At 56.9% G+C, this 17,166-nt stretch overlaps 1 protein-coding gene across 7 annotated transcripts in view; it reads right to left on the reverse strand.

Annotated features, from left to right (window-relative positions):
- The window catches only part of STARD10 (StAR related lipid transfer domain containing 10), a 41,406-nt gene that overhangs the window by 19,388 nt on the left and 4,852 nt on the right, over window positions 1–17,166 (reverse strand). For 2 of the 7 annotated variants that reach the window (XM_015115153.3, XM_077963666.1), the window contains one exon: window positions 9,008–9,327. In XM_015115153.3, the coding sequence (XP_014970639.1) occupies window positions 9,008–9,214 (207 nt within the window). In that variant the 5' untranslated portion in view covers window positions 9,215–9,327. Of the gene's footprint in view, window positions 1–9,007; window positions 9,328–9,683; window positions 9,927–10,163; window positions 10,396–10,678; window positions 11,119–17,166 lie in introns of those variants that run through there. The other 5 variants (XM_077963665.1, XM_077963669.1, XM_015115160.3 and 2 more) reach the window with 5 other exon arrangements.

Raw genomic sequence — 17,166 nt, forward strand, 5'->3', positions numbered from 1 at the left:
CGGACCACCAGTGGACTGACGCCCCCAGAGCTCTGCAGTAAAGTTCCAGGCTTCATCCCTAACGGCCTCTGGAGCACCACACCCTGGGCAGCCCATAGACGTCTCCCCCTCCCCATGCTCAGCGCTGCCATAGCAGGCACAGTTCTCCCTGTGCCCAGCACTGCCATAGCCATAGTGGGCATGGCTCTCCCTGTGCCCAGTGCTGCCATAGTGGGCACGGTTTTCCCTGTGCCCGACACCGCCACAGGGGGCATGGTTCTTCCTGTGCCCGGCACCACCATAGGGGGCATGGTTCTTCCTGTGCCCGGCACCGCCATAGGGGGCATGGTTCTCCCTGTGCCTGGCATCACCATAGTGGGCATGGTTCTCCCTGTGCCCAGCGCTGTCATAGGGGGTATGGTTCTGGACTTGTCCCTTATGCTCTTACTCTCAACCTCTAGCCAACTCTGCCCCTTGGATTCCACTCGGCCACGACCTTCCCAGAAGCTCCTCTTCACCAGCCCAGATAGGCCTCACCATCCTTGCTTGGACCCCTGTAGCCACATCCTCTTCTCTGGCCTCCTGACTTCCAGGCCACTCTGTCCCCTGTGGCCAGGGAGCTTTTTAAAATCCAGAGCTGATAATGGCCCTTCCCAGCCTGAAAGCTTCTGTTGTCTGTCTGTCTGTCTGTTTCTCTCTCTCTCTCTCTCTCTCTCTCTCTCTCTCTCTCTCTCTCTGCCATCAGGATAAAATCTAAACTCCAAAATGTCCTCCCCACCCTGGTTCTGGCTCTTCTCTTCCTCACTGTTAGCCCTGAACCCCTGCCACAGGGGGAGCCTATCTCCCTGACCAACTCACCAAGACTTTCTCAGTTTGTTGCCTTATCCTGCTGGGTCCCCGAGGCCCCATCCAAACACCACCTCCTGGAGAAGCCCCTGTACCATCCCCCCACCATGCTGCCAGTCACTGGCCTCACTCAGCCCCAGTATATGTCTCTGTCCCCACACTGCTCACAAAAGGCTGTCACTGTCTCCATGTGTCTCCCCATGAGGACTCGAGTCTCTTAAGAGCAGGACCCAGATCTGGTATCTCCAGGTGGCTGGCAGGATGGGTGGGAGGCATGAGAAGAGGTTTGTTGAGTGAATAAACAGCTGGGACAGGAACAACATGACCAGTAGAGACATTAAGGACAGAGTAACCTTAAGACACAGGAACGAAGTGACCAGGAGAGACATTAAGGACACTGCCAGTAACCATTAAGGGACAGGGGAACAGAGATAGATAGAAAACACACCCCAAAGGGAAGACCTTGAGTCCCAGAGACAGGCTTGAGGCAGCTGCACCCCTCTTGGTGCCTCCCTCTATCCCCTCTGGCATGCTTGAACTGGCCTTGATGCCCTGGGGCCCCTGGAGGCAGGACAGGGAGCTTCAGAAGGGGAAACCACAGCACAGTCAGAGCTGAGCCAGGGGCAGGAGCTGCCAGGAGACAGCTGAGGAGACATAATTGGATCACAGACAACTCTGCTTCTGCAGTGAGGGGGTGTGACTCACACACACAGAGTAACACCAGACACAGAAACACACATAGAGTCTCACACTCAGAGGCACAGGCGCACATACCTTCAACACAGATTGACTGACCCTGTCAGGTCCCTGTCCCAGGGCTGTCAGGTGGGTAGGAAGTGGGAGACGGGAAACCCAGCACCTGCCCCTGAGGAGCTCAGTGTCTGCCAGACTAAGGGCCACATCACACACACAGTCACCCACAATTCAGCTCCACACACGAAGGCTCCAACAGAATCCTCAATCCCTATCACATTATCTCATCCTTATGCACAACCATCATCTGGTATCTTATTTAGTTGTTTGCTTCTATCTTGCTTGTCACCCCTTCAGGATGTGAAACCCATGACAGCAGGGTCTGATCTGTGTGGTTTGCCCCTAAATTCCTAGATATGACACAATCCTTGGAACGTAGTATGTGCTCAATAAACATACTGAAGCAATGAATGAATGCATGCATGTATGCAAGTGGAGACACACAAGGGAACTCCATCCTTCTAGCTATCAGGCAGGCCTCTACCTCAAGACTCATCACCTCCCTGGCAAAGTACCAGGCCCCAGCCACTCTGGCAGGGTCCAAAGATGGCAGGCACGGGCAGGAGATGATGGAGGGGATCTCGGGAAGCCAGGGGCAGATGGAGGTGGTAACACAAACCCCAAGGATGAGTAAATGGCTCAGGCACCAGAGGGGAGAGCAGAGGTGGCAGTCACCCCCTATATCCTATTGGGCAGCAGGAGGCAGTATATATGTGCAGATATTGCTCACTGGCCCCAGGACATAGGATTCGAGAGAAGCATCAGAGGTGGCAAGTACCTGCCTTCGGGGAGCCCAGGCTGAGGGGCAGGAAGGCAATGGTTATGCTAAAGCCCCAGAGAATAGCTCCAGCTGCCCTGTGCCACCTGCCCCAGGCTCTCTTTAATCAAAGATAGGTGACAAGAATCTACTGTGATTGGCATGGGACCCTCTGCTGCCCATGCTTTTGAGTCTCCAGGGACCCCAGGGCATCAAGGCCAGTCCAAGCATGCCAGAGGGGATGAAGGGAGGCACCAGGAGGGTGCTGTCTCAAGCCTGACATGTGGTCTGAGTTGCTTTCCCCCACCTGTTGCCAGAGCACCACCATCTGCCCAGTCAGGGGCAAAGATGAGGGGTCAGGGTTGAAATAAGGTTTCTATTCCCATCTATCCTCAGTGGCAACCTGGCACCCAGGCCAGGTCTCCTGCTCCTCGGGAACAAGCTGGAACAGCCCCGCCGAGGCCCCGGAGCCCCACAGAGCACTGGGGTCATGGCACCCACAGCCCTGGCTCCAGGTGGCCCGGCCAGGCATGGAGATGCGGGGGAAGAAAGAAAACCCATCTGTCTCCAGGACTCCCTTTCTCTCATCTCCTGAAACTTTAAAGACTCTCGGCTGGAAACTGAGCTGGGGCTCTTTAAAGTTTAAAAACCGGAGCCTGGGGAGCTGGGTGTGGAGAGCACAGAGCCAGCCTGGGGGCTGAGGGCTCCTCTAGTCCCAGCAGGGACACAGCCTGGAGGCACCCTCCACTCCACTCCGGCTCATAAGGGTTCCTGCTTAGCGCAGGCACTGAGGGGGCTGTACATCCGTGCCGTCCTGCATCCCAGCCTGCACAACACTTCACAGTGCGCACATCGCAAAGAGTTATGCTGTAACCATCATATCCTGTCCATGATCACTCCTAAGGCTCTCTGGATTCCATCCTTTGCTCCATTCCCCACAACCTGGCTTTAAGGTGGGCCTCCGCACCTCTGCCCAGACAAATAGAGCAGCAGCGCCCTCTTACCGGCTTCCCTGTCTAAGACCCTCCCCTGGCACCCCAGAGCCTCTAAGACTCAAGGCATGGGGCCTCGGTCTAGCTCTCTAATCACCTCCAGCCCCCTGAGTTCCGAGCCCACACTGAACCACCTCCCATTCTCCAAATGATCCGCCTCTGGGCCTTTGCACAGCACCCCATGATCCGCCTCTGGGCCTTTGCACAGCTGCTGCTCTGTATGGAATGCTTCCAATGTGATCAAATTTGTAATCTTCATTCCCCACCCAATTCCAAAAGGATCACCTGAACATTCCTCTGTGCAGTTCCTTCCCTGACTCCCAAGGCTAATTTAGATGCCCTCTCTAGATTTCCAGAGCTCCTGTGACAAGTGTGTGTCTCAGCACCCAGCTGGGGGCTCCTTGAGGGCAGGGCTTGGATCTGATTGCCCTCTCTGTCCCCCACCTCCAGCACAGAGCCAAGCAGAAAGAGGCTAACGATGGATGCTTGCTGAATGCGTGAATGAATGAAGTCTCTGAAGACAGGCAGGGCAGATAAGGAAGCTGAATCCCAGGCATAGACAACTTGCCCAGGGGCACACAGCCAGGACTCTGGATCCTGGTGCTCTTTCCCCAGCATCCTCAACCCAACCCAGGCACCTCCTCCAGGAAGACTTCCCTCACACCTCCAGCCACCTCTGATCTTTCCCTTCTCTGAGCACCTCCAACCCAAAGTCTAGACACTAACTAACTGGGGTCATGCTCTCTGGGAGCCTGTTCCCTGAGGACAGCTCTGGAACTACTTCTTCCAGTTCCCCCCATGCCAAGTCGGAGCTGGAACCAGGCAGCTCAGTGCCTAACCCCGGATTCAGGATCCCCTTCTAGGGACCTCTCTGATGGCACAGACTGGCAAGACCTCAGCCACCATCCTCACTCTGTCTCCAGCAGGGCAGCCTCCCCTAAGGTTAGGACAGCCTCTACAGACCACCTGCCCAGCAACTTCCTGTACGGGGAAACTGTGCCCCATAGCAGGCAGAGCCAAGCTAGAGCCTGAACTGACCCAGTCCAAGGCCCTAAAACTAGATGAACTCGTGCCCCTGCCACTGCCAATAAGAAGACTGACCCAGAAAGGTGAAATGACCCCCAAAGTCACACAGTGAGCACCGGACTCTTGCCCGGCTGGGTCCCCTCTAAGGTGCCCTCCCACAGTGACACAGCACAGGGAGACCCATGAGTCCAATCACGTTAATAACCCGGTCCAAGGGAGTTGCGAGATCTCAGCCTTGGCGAGTCAAGGACCTAGGTCCTGATCTAGCTTCAGCCACGTCTGGCTGTTTGGCTGTGCACAAGTGAACCTGCCTTGAGCCTCAGTTTCCACATCTGCTTGATGGGATTAAGGAGACCTGTCCCACACACAGCCCTGACCCCACCTTCCCATGACCCTTTTGAGTCCCTGAGACTGGTAAGGGTGGAAAGGGCCTTGGAGACCCCTGAGCCATCTGGCATTTCACCAGGTGAGAGGGTGAGGTGCTGAGGGGTCACGAGCTGAGCACTGGCTTTGGAGTCTGGAACCCAGGTGGCCTGTGGTGTGGGGTAGGTGGACAGTGAGACAGGGCTGGGAGGGGCCACCAGAGCTTTTCCCAAAGGGGAAGGGGAGGAGCAGCAGGACAGGAAGTCAGAGGAGACAGGTCCCCACTGCCCAGCTTCCTGCGGCCAGCAGAGCCTCAGGCTCTCAGCCACACCCCCTCCCACACCTGCTCCAGGGTCAGGTCTCTCCTGTCATGGGCCCAGGCTCCTCTCAGGCCTCATTCCTGCCCCCAGGCTGCCTGTGCAGTGGGTGGAAGGTCACCTGGAACTGTCTGTCCTCTCTTCACCAGGGTCTGAAGACCACTGAGGAGATACGCAGGTCTCCCCTGCCTCTCACGCGGCAGGCCTCAGGAGAACACAGCATGTCTGTACCCAGGCCAGGGCCTCACAGGCCACGTCCTCTGCTGTCTGCCTGCTCCTAATCTCTCCCCCAGGGCCCCAGCCCGGGTGCTGAGTTCAGAGACTCTTGGAGCCAAGAGGGACCAATTGCACAGATGGGCAAGCCGCCCAGAAAGGGGCAGGAATGTGCCCAAGGTCACATGCAACAGCCAGGACTGGACCCCAGCTGGCCCTGGTTGAATGACTGACAGAAGCTCTTGGTCTCCCGTTTCTCACACCAATACAGGTGCCATGGGGAAGCTAACCTGGGCTTTGAGAGACCTGACTTCAGCCTCCAAGCTGCCTCCTGCCTTGTACCCAGGATCCATGTTCAGCATCTGTCCCTGGGACAGGGTCTAAACTCTCAGGAGGTGGGATCTGCCTCCTCTCCAGTATTCAGAGCACAGTGCAGCCCTGGGGCCCGGTCAGGCTGGAGGCCAGGAGGGAGGGAAGGGGTGGAGGTGGCCTCCAACAGCCCCTTTCCCTTTGTCCTGGCTCCAACTACTGGGCCCTGAGCCACAGTGGCTGCCAGGGACCTCTGGACCCGGGGAAGGGGAAGGGAGATGAGGAGGAGGAAACAAATCAGGTAGATAGCTAGGTGGAGTCCCACCCCCACCCTGGGATCAGGAGCACCGGGCATGTCCAGGGGGCAGCTGCTTTCCCAGCTCTGGGGACAGGTCCAGAGCAGGCTGGGGCAGGAGAGGGGAGGGAGAAAGGGGGGCAGAAGTTCAGCAAACACCTGTAGTTGAGTCCCAGCCTCCTGGAGTGACCCAGTCATCCCCAGGGATTCTGGCTCCAGACCTGCTGGGTGACCTTGGCAAGCCACTCCTCTTTGTGGGCCTCGGCTTTCTCATCCATCAAACAAGAATAAGATGATAAGAACACGGCGTCCTCCAGGCCTTCAAAGAGTTATGGATGGGGTTAAAGGCCACGGTGTTGACTAAGATGCAAGCCCATGCGGAGAGGGGCAGGGGCTCTGGAGCCAGGCTGGCATGGTTCCACTCTTGCCTCAGCTGTGGCATGACCTTAGGCAAATAACATTACCTCGCTCAGCCTCAGTTTCTTTGTTTGTAACATGCAGACAAGACTACTACTGCCCCAGACTAGCCTCAGGGCAAATTAGATGAGGGGGAGAAATGCTTGGCTCAGAGCAGGGGCTCTCATTTATCAGAAATGGGATTATCTGCATGGAACCTGGGAGTCCTGGAATCTTGGGGATGGGAAGATCACAGGCCTCTGTCCATCTCTCCCAGAGCTCCAACTAGCTGTGCTGAGAGGATGAGGAGCGGGGAGCTGGCACCTTGGGGTGCCCATAACCAGGGTCCCAGCCTCCTTCCTGGGTCTGGGCTCTGCTCACCTCCTCTCCCCACCCTCTCTCCATTGTGGGGAGCAAAGCTGGGGAGGCAGCCTGCAAGGAGAAGCAAGGAAGGAGCACTAGCCAAGATGCTGTAGATCTGGGTTCCAGACTCAGCTCTGCTGAGACAGCTGTGTGACTCTAGGCAGGTCCCTGCCCCTCTCTGAGCCCCAATATCCTCACCTGCATCCAGGGGCAGGAAGGGTATGACATAGGGATTACTAAGGGCCCTTTAGCACCTCCAACATCTGTTCAGTCTGAAAGAAAAGGAGGGTAGGGTCCTGGCTGCCCAGGAGGGTGTATGCCTGTCCAGAAGCCTATAACACCCCAGTTTTTCCAAGTCTCCGCCACCCACAAGGAAGGCCACCTGACAAGCCTGTTCTGGCCACGAGTGGTCTGTTGCAGTCAGCCTGGGCCCCAGACCCACCAATTCCAGGCCTGGGCTGGGCAGGGTTTGTTCATTAACCAAGCCAGATGGAGGAGGTAGCTCTGCCCTATTGACACAGAGGGTGGGAGTACTGGCCTCAGTTCAGACCCCTCCTCCCCTGACTTTCTGGAGTGCCAGCTTGGTAGGGAAACTACACTTCTCCCCCAGTGTGCACTGCCCACCTGAAGGCTTTCCCAGGTCACAGTCAGGCTCTTGTGAATTCCCTTCTCACCTCATTCAATTTGTCCCTTCGTTCTTTCCTTCCCTCTCTCTTCCACCAATATCCCTGCTCTAACTGTGTTGGATGCTGGGGACGCAAAGAGGACAGGACCTGAGAGGCTGAGGTGGGTGGATCACTTGAGGTCAGGAGTTCAAGACCAGCCTGGCCAATATGGTGAAACCCCATCTCTACTACAAATACAAAAATTAGCTGAGTGTGGTGGTGTGCACTAGCAGTCCCAGCTACTCAGGAGGCTGAGGCAGAAGAATCACTTGAACCTGGGAGGTAGAGGTTGCAGTGAGCTGAGATCTTGCTACTGCACTTCAGCCTGGGCGACAGAGTGAGGCTTCTCAAAAAAAAAAAAAAAAAAAAAAAAAAGAGGATAGGACCTGTCCCTGCTCTCAGGGAACAACCAGCGGGCACATGCCAACTGCCTTCCCCTTCCCTGCTCCTCAGGCTCAGACACAGGTCAAGGTCCTCTGGCCCTGGGCAGCGAATCCCAAAGTGGGAGACACACATGGAAACCCAGAGGGAAAGACAGTCAGATGGCCAAGGTGCAGACAGAGTCAGAGAAGAGAAGGGGAGGCAGAAAGTGAGAAGCAGATAATCCTGTGGGGAAGGACAGAAGTATATGTAAATGACTAAGACAAAGTGAGGCAGAAGGGCTTAGGGTCAGAGGGGAAAGGTCAGACATCTCAGGCCTTGGTAAGAGGCCAAGATACATGCCTGAGCTAAGTCTGAGACTAGGCAGAAGGGGAGGGTGGACTCCTCCACATATCCAGGAGGATAGCAGAAGGGAGAAGGCAAGGAAGAGGGAGGCGAAGGGCACAGCCTACTGCCAAAGCCCACTGCAGGGAGACCTAAGAGCCCTGGAAATGCAGCACCCACAGCAACACCAGATGTATTGGGGGCAGCTATTGAGGCCCTTAAACCAGAGTCTTCACCACCACCCCCCCATCTGGTCCTCTGGGGGAGGTGGGTTCCCAAGGTCCCAAACCCCAAGCCTGCCCTGCAAGGCAAAGAGAGGAGAAATGTGGGGTTGGGAGGAGCAGGGGAGATGGCTGTGAGCGACTGATGTGTCTGCAACTGCTCCCTATGTTGGCTTCCCTTGACCCCAGGCCCCTTCCTCCCCCAGCCCACCTGCAGCCTGGCTCTGTGCAAGGCAGGGGTATCAGAGCCCTGCCTTCAGGATCTGCCAGCCACAATCCTGAGTCCCTGCAGAAGACTGAGGGAGCAGCCACGGAGGGAGGGAAGGGAAAGAGCAAGAGCAGGGCATCAGGCAGGAAGGACTCAGGTCCTGGGCACCCCAGGGTGCAAAAAGCAGGGAAGGAGACCCAGTTCAGGCTGAGAGAACCAGGAATCAGGGAGAGAAGGGCCCAGTCTCCCAACTGGATAACTCAAGTCAGGAACCAGGTGGAGGCTTCCCAAGCAGAGGGGTCCCTGAGGGAGACCACTCTCCTAGAAGGGCCTGGCAGCAGCCCAGCTCCCTGGAGCAGGCAGGGGCATCCAGAAGCCTGGGTTCCAGCTGAGAGAGGCAGGTTGAGTCACTCCTGCTCTCCAGGCCTCGGTTGGCCCATCTGTGTGATGGGGCTTGGCCTCCTCCCGGTCCCTGGCAGGAGACTCTCTCTGGGCCCAGATACATAGTCAGGTGTCTAGCCCAGAGAGAGGACCAGGAGACTCCGGAAGAGAGGCAGTAAGGGTGCAGTGGAGGCTGAAGTGATAGTGGGCAACCCTACCTTGATCTTGTGCAGCGTCCGATCCATCTCCACAGCCTGCACCCAGACAGACACCCCAGCCTTGCTGTAGGTCAGGTTCCAGCCCACCTCGGCCTCACACTCTGACCGGAAGCTGCGAAAGTCTTGGTCATCGGGCACCTGGACACTCTCACGGCCCAGGACCGGCCGAGGCCCTTGGGGCTCTGTGGAGGCCGCCGGCTTCTCCATAGGGAGTGTGGGGAGGCCCAGGGCCCTGGCCCTAGTCCGGTTCTCCTGGGTCCTCCGCGGAGGCTCCGACAACGTCGACGCGGTTGCAGATGCTGACGCCACCTTCCTGGGACCTGCAAGACCGGTTTGGGGACGGGAATCAGCGCGCTGGGGGCGCGGGTGGGGCTGTTCGGGGTCCTGGCGGGTGGGGAGCTAGAGAGAGGCAGGGGCTGGCCCCGGGGAAGGGCGGACGGGCGCTGGACAGCCTCGGAGGCCCCCTCTCGAGGAGCGCCCCAGACCCTTTGGGGCCGGCGTGGAGACTGCGTTTGGGACGCGGTGGCCGGCGGGCGCCCGTCGGGACCCAGGGACCGGCCGGGACCCGAGGGGAGGGACGGTGCGGGGAACCTGCTTAACTAACTCGCAGCGACGCCGGGCGGGCGCGGGGCGGGTGGCGGGGCGGGAGGGGCGCCCTCCGGGCCAGGCTGCTCACCTGTGCCCGCCGCTCCGCCAGGGCCCGCCGGGGCTGGGGTGCGAGCGCCGCCGCCGCAGCTGCCCGGGCGACCCGGGGCCGCGCGGGGGCTCTGGGGAAAGAGCAGTGGGTCCCGCCGCCCGGCCCCGCCCCGGGCCCCCGCCCCGGGCCCCCGCCCCGCGCGCCCCTCCCGGCTAGGCTGGGGGCTCGGGGGCTCGGCGGCCGCGGCTCGGGATTTTCCAGGCTGCGGAGGTGAAGCTGACTGAGCTGCGAGCCCCGCCCCGCCCCGCCCCGCAGGGTCCTAGCGCCCGCCCCCGCCGGCCCCGGGAGGGGACACGGCGCGCGAGGGGCCAGTCCCCAGCGGAGACCGGGGACGGGGTGAGGAGAGGCCAAGACAGAGTGGGCTTTGCGAGGAAGGGCCACGAGGTGCAAGAAGAGGAATTCTGGAAGTTGACTGTGAACCCCTTCTCTCCACCACCTCCCATACTCACAGGTACACACCTCTGCAACAACCTACAGTATTTACACACAGGCACGCTGTCCCTAGAACAACCCAGAGACGCCCCCACGCAATACCCCAGAGATCCAAAGATGGGCACACACCCCCATGACAATCAAGAGACTAACTCGCAGGGATGACAGCCCCACAGCAGCTCAGAGATGCCCACAGCTTGCATTCCCCCACCAAGCTAGAGGCACACCAAGCCTACACACACCCAACCCCATTCCCACTGGGCAGTGCAAACCCAGCAGGAAGCCGATCCAACCCACAGGGCTCAAGGTTCACAAGCTGGCCAGACGTAGGCAACATCTCCACCCCCGTCTCACTCGTACCTGGGAGCTTGAACCGGGACTCCCTCCAGCCCCACACTCTGGCCCTTATCCACCAGCACCCCTTCTCAGCATGCACACACGTGCGTGTACACACACACAAACATGCACGCATACACGCACACCTCCTATGGACTAGACTAGGCTCTCAAGAGCATCTGGCCCAGGGCTCTGGGCTCTCTTACCTCCCCAGGCAGAGTTGGCCAGAGCTCCATAGCTACCTGCACCAGGGCTCCTGCCATCCCTTCCAGCCCGGGAGGCTCCCCCCAGCTCCCTGGGTCCTAGTGCCAGCTCTTCCTCCATCTGCTCTGTGTGAACTGAGTCCAGTAGCTCAACTTCTCTGAGGCCAGGCCAGGGTGAGTGTGGCAGTCTGTCCCAGCGACTGTGGTGAGCTCCTCTGGATGAGCAACTAACAGGGCCCAACAAGAACCTGCCACAGTCATCCCGACCAGCATGCAGATGTCAGCCTCCTCCCACCTCCGTTCCTGTCTGTGCCCCACTGCCTCCTCCTCTCTGGCCCTTAGTTTTCCATTTACAGAAAAAGGGAACCAGAATGGATAACCCTAAGGTGCCTCCTAGCCTCACCAGCCTAGAGCTCTAGGATGGAACAGCTTTTCTTAAATGTGCTAAGAAAAAAAACGAGGAGTCGAGGATTTGTCACGGTGCTTCACAAATAGAGGTGTTTCTTCCTGAAGTGCTTAAAGCGCCGAGATGTTTGTAAATTAGGCCACATTTTAAAAATGAGTGGGGGTGAGCGGGGAGCTATGATGGCAAGTGACCCCAAAGGGCTTCCTGCAAAGTGAATCCTGGACAATGTGCTGCAGGTCCTTATGAGGCCTGTGTGAATGACCTTAGATCTCCAGGCCTCCCATCTGCAGTGTGGGAGGCACAGTCAGATAATCACCCATCCCTTCTAAACCACACTCCTGAAAAGTGTCTGGGAATGAGTGGGTGGCAGGGGGCTGGCTCTGGGCTCAGGATGCCCAGGCTCTGACTCTCTGCTATCTACCTCCTCTGCCTCTAACTCTAGGCAGGTCACTGCCCCTCCCCAGGCCTCAGCAGTTTTACCTGATACCCACACTGCCTGGGTGGGACACTCAGGCAGTGTGGGTCTCAGATAAAACCCAAAGGGGACCCCAGTAGAGCCAAAGCCTGCTTTGCTTTGTGGACTGTATCCTCTTGGATGTGCCATGAGGAAAAGAGGTGGCAGCACAGGCCTGGTGGCTCCTGCCTTTTTAGGGCCCCAATAAAACACACCTCAGCAGATAGCAGGCACCAGGGCAGCAAACCTCTCACACCCACCAGGTGTGTGTGGTCCAGGGCAAAAAAGACAAGGCCAGGTGACAGGAGGTAGCAGTGAGGGCAGACTGATAGAAGGACTTCCCCACCCTAGAGAGCTGCCAGAGAGAGAAAAACTCAGGGAGGTGCAGATGGCAAGAACTAAACCATCGCCGGGCACAGTGGCTCATGCTTGTAATCCCAGCACTTTGGGAGGCCGAGGCAGGTGGATCACCTGAGGTCGGGAGTTCAAGACCAGCCTGACCAACATGGAGAAACCCCGTCTCTACTAAAAATACAAAATTAGCCGGGGTGGTGGCACATGCCTGTAATCCCAGCTACTCGGGAGGCTGAGGCAGGAGAATCGCTTGAACCCGGGAGGCGGAGGTTGCGGTGAGCCGAGATCGCGCCACTGCACTCCAGTCTGGGCAAAAAGAGCGAAACTCTGTCTCAAAAAAAAAAAAAAAAAAAAAAAAAAAAAAAAAAAAAAAAAAAAGAACCAAACCATCACTCAGATCAAAACACAGAAGAACCAAGAATCTTTTGGACCTTGGGTCGGTAAAGGTGGGTGACGTGGCACCTGAGGGCTCAGGCAGCCAGGCCCTGGGCTCATCCCTGGGTCCTAGGTTTAGGCTAGGCTACCTCGCCAGCAGGTGGGTAGAAGGGTATCATCTCATTCTACTCATCGTTAATTTGGCCTTGCAAATGCTACCCCTCCCAGGAATTTCAGTATCTCTGGATCTGGGTCTCATGAAAACCTCTCAAACATGACAAAGCCGATTCATATCCTTCTCAGAACACCTCTAAGCAGCCAAGAAGGACCCCATCTGCTCCAGAGCAGAAGAATGAGCCCAGGAGGGCTAGAGGGGCTCGGGGAGAGGAGTCTGGGGAGGACCCACAACCTAGCAGCACAAAGGGCCTGTGGAGCTGAGTTCAAATCCTGGACCTCTGATTTCCTAGCTACGTCACCAGAAGCCAGTGACAGGCCTTCTCTGAGCCCCAGTTTCCTCATCTGGAATAATAATACCTATCCTCTGAGAATTGTGGCAGGGAAAAGAGTTGTATATGTGCCAGTTTCACCCCCAGATAAATAACTAAAAATAAAACTGGTGGGGGTGAGTGGGGCAGGGAGGAATACACTGTCCAAAAATGCACGGTTCCAACCATCTTGACATGATGGTTTGGCAAGTTTTGAGTCTCATGGAAGATCAAACAATGGAAACAGTTTTGGCAAAGCATGCCGCTGCTCTGCCCACTGCAGTCCCCTGCCCCAGATCTGGTCCCCTGCCCAGGAAGTAAATTGAGGTGCCTCTCTGAGCCCCCAGGCTAGAGTCCAGGTCTGGCTGCTCTCTGGGTCCCAGTTCCAGAATGGGGCATCACGGAGCAGGAGCCAGAGTGGGTATAGAAGGTGAGACTGTGTACGAGAAGGCGCTTGACAAACTGAGAAACAGCGTGGGAATGTGAGGCATCATTACACAGGGCACTGGGCAGGCCTGGATCTCATACGTGCCCCTCACAGACGGAGTAGCTGAGGTTGTGGGGAGCACGGGGTGCCCCTGCATCACACAGCAAGTCAGAAGCCCTAAGGGGACTCCAGTAACTCAGGACTGACCTAGACTGAGTTAGGGGACTCCAGTAACTCAGGACTGACCTAGACTGAGTTAGGGGACTCCAGTAACTCAGGACTGACCTAGACTGACTAGAGGAAGGGGGTACTTGGAAAGAGTCACACCAGACTTTTTGCTCACTACCCCCTGATGGCTGTTGGAGGAGGGGTCAGGGCACCTGCCTGTAGCCAGCCACCCCATGACCTGGTCCCTAACACTCTCCTGAACTCCGCACAGCAGAACTAAAGACCCCTCAGACTAAGGGCATCTGGCCCCACTCCCTCCCTGTACAGATAGAGAAACAAAGATCCTACTAGCAGGGACGAAGTAGAAATAAGAACCTAGGGGCCAGGTGCGGTGGCTCATGCCTGTGATCCCAGCACTTTGGGAGGCCGACACGGGCGGATCACCTGAGGTCAGGAGTTCAAGACCAGCCTGGCCAACATGGTGAAACCTCATCTCTACTAAAAATACAAAAATTAGCCAGGTGTGGTGGCATGCGCCTGGGAGGCTACTCAGGAGACTGAGGCAGGAGAATAGCTTGAACCTGGGAGGCGGAGGTTGCAGTGAGCAGAGATTGGGCCACTGCACTCCAGCCTGGGTGACAGAGCGATGCTCTGTCTCAAAAAAAACAGGAGTGAAAACCTAGGTCTCTCAGCTCCTAACCTGAGGCTCCTGCTCCTCCCACCCCCTATTACATACCACACCTTCCACTTGCCTGCCAGTGACCCTGACACAGTCACTGCCTTCTCTCAGCCTCAAGAGTCAGCCTCCCTTGGTGCCCCGCAACCTGCCCAGTGTCCTGGACAATGAGGGGCCTGAAAGTCTAGCCTTGCTCCAGGATGCCCACCCCTACTCACCATCTAGTTAGACAGGTGATGGCTGCCTTGATCTCCCCTCTGGGAGATGATAGGGCCCCACCCCTACCTCTTCTCCCCCACCCCCTCCTCGGGGTAACCCTGCCTGCCAGTTTTGGTGGAGCAAATTCCCAGGTTGTCCAGGGCAACAAGGCAGTGTCCTGGCACTGTTCTAGAAGATTGGGCAGTGACCTGTGTGATGTCACCAGGAAGCAGTGGCATGGAGGAGGGGTTCCAGAGACCCTCAGAAGGGTGCAGCAGGCTGGACGCGGTGGCTCACACCTGTAATCCCAGCACTTAGGGAGGCCAAAGCAGGCAGACTGCACAAGTCCAAGAGCTCAGGACCTGACTGGGCAACATGGTGAAACCCCATCTCTACTAAAAATTAAAAAATTAGCTGGGCGTGGTGGTGCACACCTGAGGTCCCAGCTACTCAGAAGGCTAAGGCAAGAGGATGGTTTGAGCCTGGAAGGTCAAGGCTGCAGTGAGCTGAGATGGTGCCACAGCATCATCTCCAGTTAAAAAAAAAAAGGTTCAGCACCAAGAACTCTGAGGCCCCTAGGGCTGGGTTGGCCTTGAGAGGGACGTGTCCTTCACAGTGGCAATAGGTGTTCCATCCCAGTCCCACCTGGAGCCGGATCTAAGTGTTTGCCCAGGGTGGGTCTCACACCTTGCTGGGCCTCACTGAGCAAACAGCTCACACCTGCCCTTAGGGAGCTGCTGGAGCCTCAGGGAGCCACACTGTAGTGCGCAGCCTCAAAGTCAGTGCAGGTTAGGGTCACCCCCACCTGCAGTTCTCCTGATGTCCTGTCACAGTCCCACACAGAAACACTTCACCTTGCTATTACACAGGGCCAGACCTGCACAACTACACACACTTTGTTATGCCAGGCCACACACGGCACCAAAGTGGGGTTGCCAAATAAAATACAGGACAACAGCTGAGCGCAGTGGCTCACACCTGTAATCACACCTATAATTCCAGTGCTTTGAGATGCTAAGGTGGGAAGACTGCTTGAGGTCAGTAGTTCGAGACCAGCCTAGGGAACATAGTGAGATGCTGTCTCTACAAAAAATGTAAAACTTAGCTGGGCATGGTGGCACACGCTGGTAGTCCCAGCTACTAAGTAGGAGCCTGAGGTGGGAGGATCACTTGAGCCCAGGAGTTCCAGGCTGTAGCGAGCTATGATCGTACTACTGCACTCTAGCCTGGGTGACAGAGTGAGACCCTGTGTCAAAAAAAAAAAAAAAAAAAAAAAGGAAATGGGACAGCTGAGACACAGAGAGGCTAAGTAACTTGTTCTAGACCACACACCACTAAGTAAGCAGTTTCAACCCAGATGGCCTGGCTGCCTAGCCCAAGCCATTATACAAGACCACCGAGCAGGGAACTTTGTGGCATCTGTCCTGCTTCCTCTTCCATCCTTCTCCCCACCCCATCCTCTGATCCCTGCACCTCTGAACCCTGGGAGCTGCCCTCTGGGCCTTGCAGGGGCTGCTGCCTCCCCCAGGTTCCCCCCTAGCTGCCATCCCTCCCGCCACCACCATATAGTTGACAGAGTCCCCAGCAGGCGGGGAGGCCTCTTGACTGGAGAACAGGCCTAGAGAGGGCCAGAGGCTTGTCTGAGGTGGGCAGGGCCTGGAGCAGAACCAGGTGGATTCCCCTTCCGGAGGGTTCCCAGGCACAGATGGCCACACCCCGCTCTGCCTGCTGGGCCCTCCCACTGTTGATGTCTATTGGGCACTGCCACCTGTAGGAACTCAGTTCAATTTCGGGGTCGATGCATCCTTCCAAAAGCCCTGGAGTTTCCTGTCAGAGGCGCCTGATCCATCTGCCTGTCCCCAGGCCCTCCCTTCAGCTCTATGCTCAGGCTGGGTAGGGGTGGGGGCATCAGTGTCTTGTGTCTTCAAGAAGGATAAGGTTGTCTAGGCCTTCCTCCACCAAGGTGGGCAAGAACTCCAGCCCTGGGACCACAGCTCCTTTTCTGGCAACCCACACAACTTCCTTCTTTTGGTTTATTCTTCTTTTTTATCTCAAAGTTGGGGCCTCAATGTCCTGACTCAGGACAGTTTCCACCTCCTGGAACTGGTGGGGCTTCTGGGGAGGGCTCAGGGTCACCCTTTGGGTGATAGGAGAGGTTGGCGGGGCGGGGGCAGCCCCAAAACCTAGCCTAGACTGTTACTGTTCCTGAGGGAAGGGGCTCCTCTGGGAGGCTTTGTGGCCAGAGTGCTGTGGGCCTGCTTGGGGAGCCTGGACCTACCCAGGGACATAGCATGGCCCCAGGTATAGCCCAACTTCCATACCCAGGGGCCATACGCTGGGACATCTGGGGTAAGTTCTTCTCCCACTGGGCCTTATTTTCCTCATCTGTCCAATGGGGCTAACAGTCCCTGCCTGACCTTCTGCCTGAAGGGGTTGTGAAGGTGAGACCAAGTGTGAAAGGCACCTACTGTGGCCCAGTGCCCCTCCCTAGAGAGGGTGTGCAGAGCCATGTGTGAGTGACAACCTACAGACCTCTGTGACCTCGGTGCTGGTGTGCACATTCCCCAGGAGCAGGAGTGACTGAGGCCTGTGTAGGAGCTGGGGTGTGACTGTGTGGCACTTCAAGGTTTCTCAATGTGGGTGAGGCAGTGCCTTGGGTGTAAGATTACCAGATTTAGCAAATATTTGGGATGTACTTATAGTAAAAATATATTTGTTCCTTCTCTAAAATTCAGCTTTTTTTTTTTTTTTTTTTGGATGGCATCTCACTCTGTTGCCCAGGCTAGAGTGCAGTGGCGTGATCTCGGCTCACTGCCACCTCCCAGGTTCAAATGATTCTCCTGCCTCAGCCTCCCAAGTAGCTGGGACTACAGGCACGTACCACCACGCCTGGCTAATTTTTGTATTTTTAGTAGAGATGGGGTTTCACTATGTTGGCTAGGCTGGTC

Source organism: Macaca mulatta, chromosome 14 (assembly GCF_049350105.2).
Source record: "Macaca mulatta isolate MMU2019108-1 chromosome 14, T2T-MMU8v2.0, whole genome shotgun sequence".
Taxonomy (NCBI): domain Eukaryota; kingdom Metazoa; phylum Chordata; class Mammalia; order Primates; family Cercopithecidae; genus Macaca; species Macaca mulatta.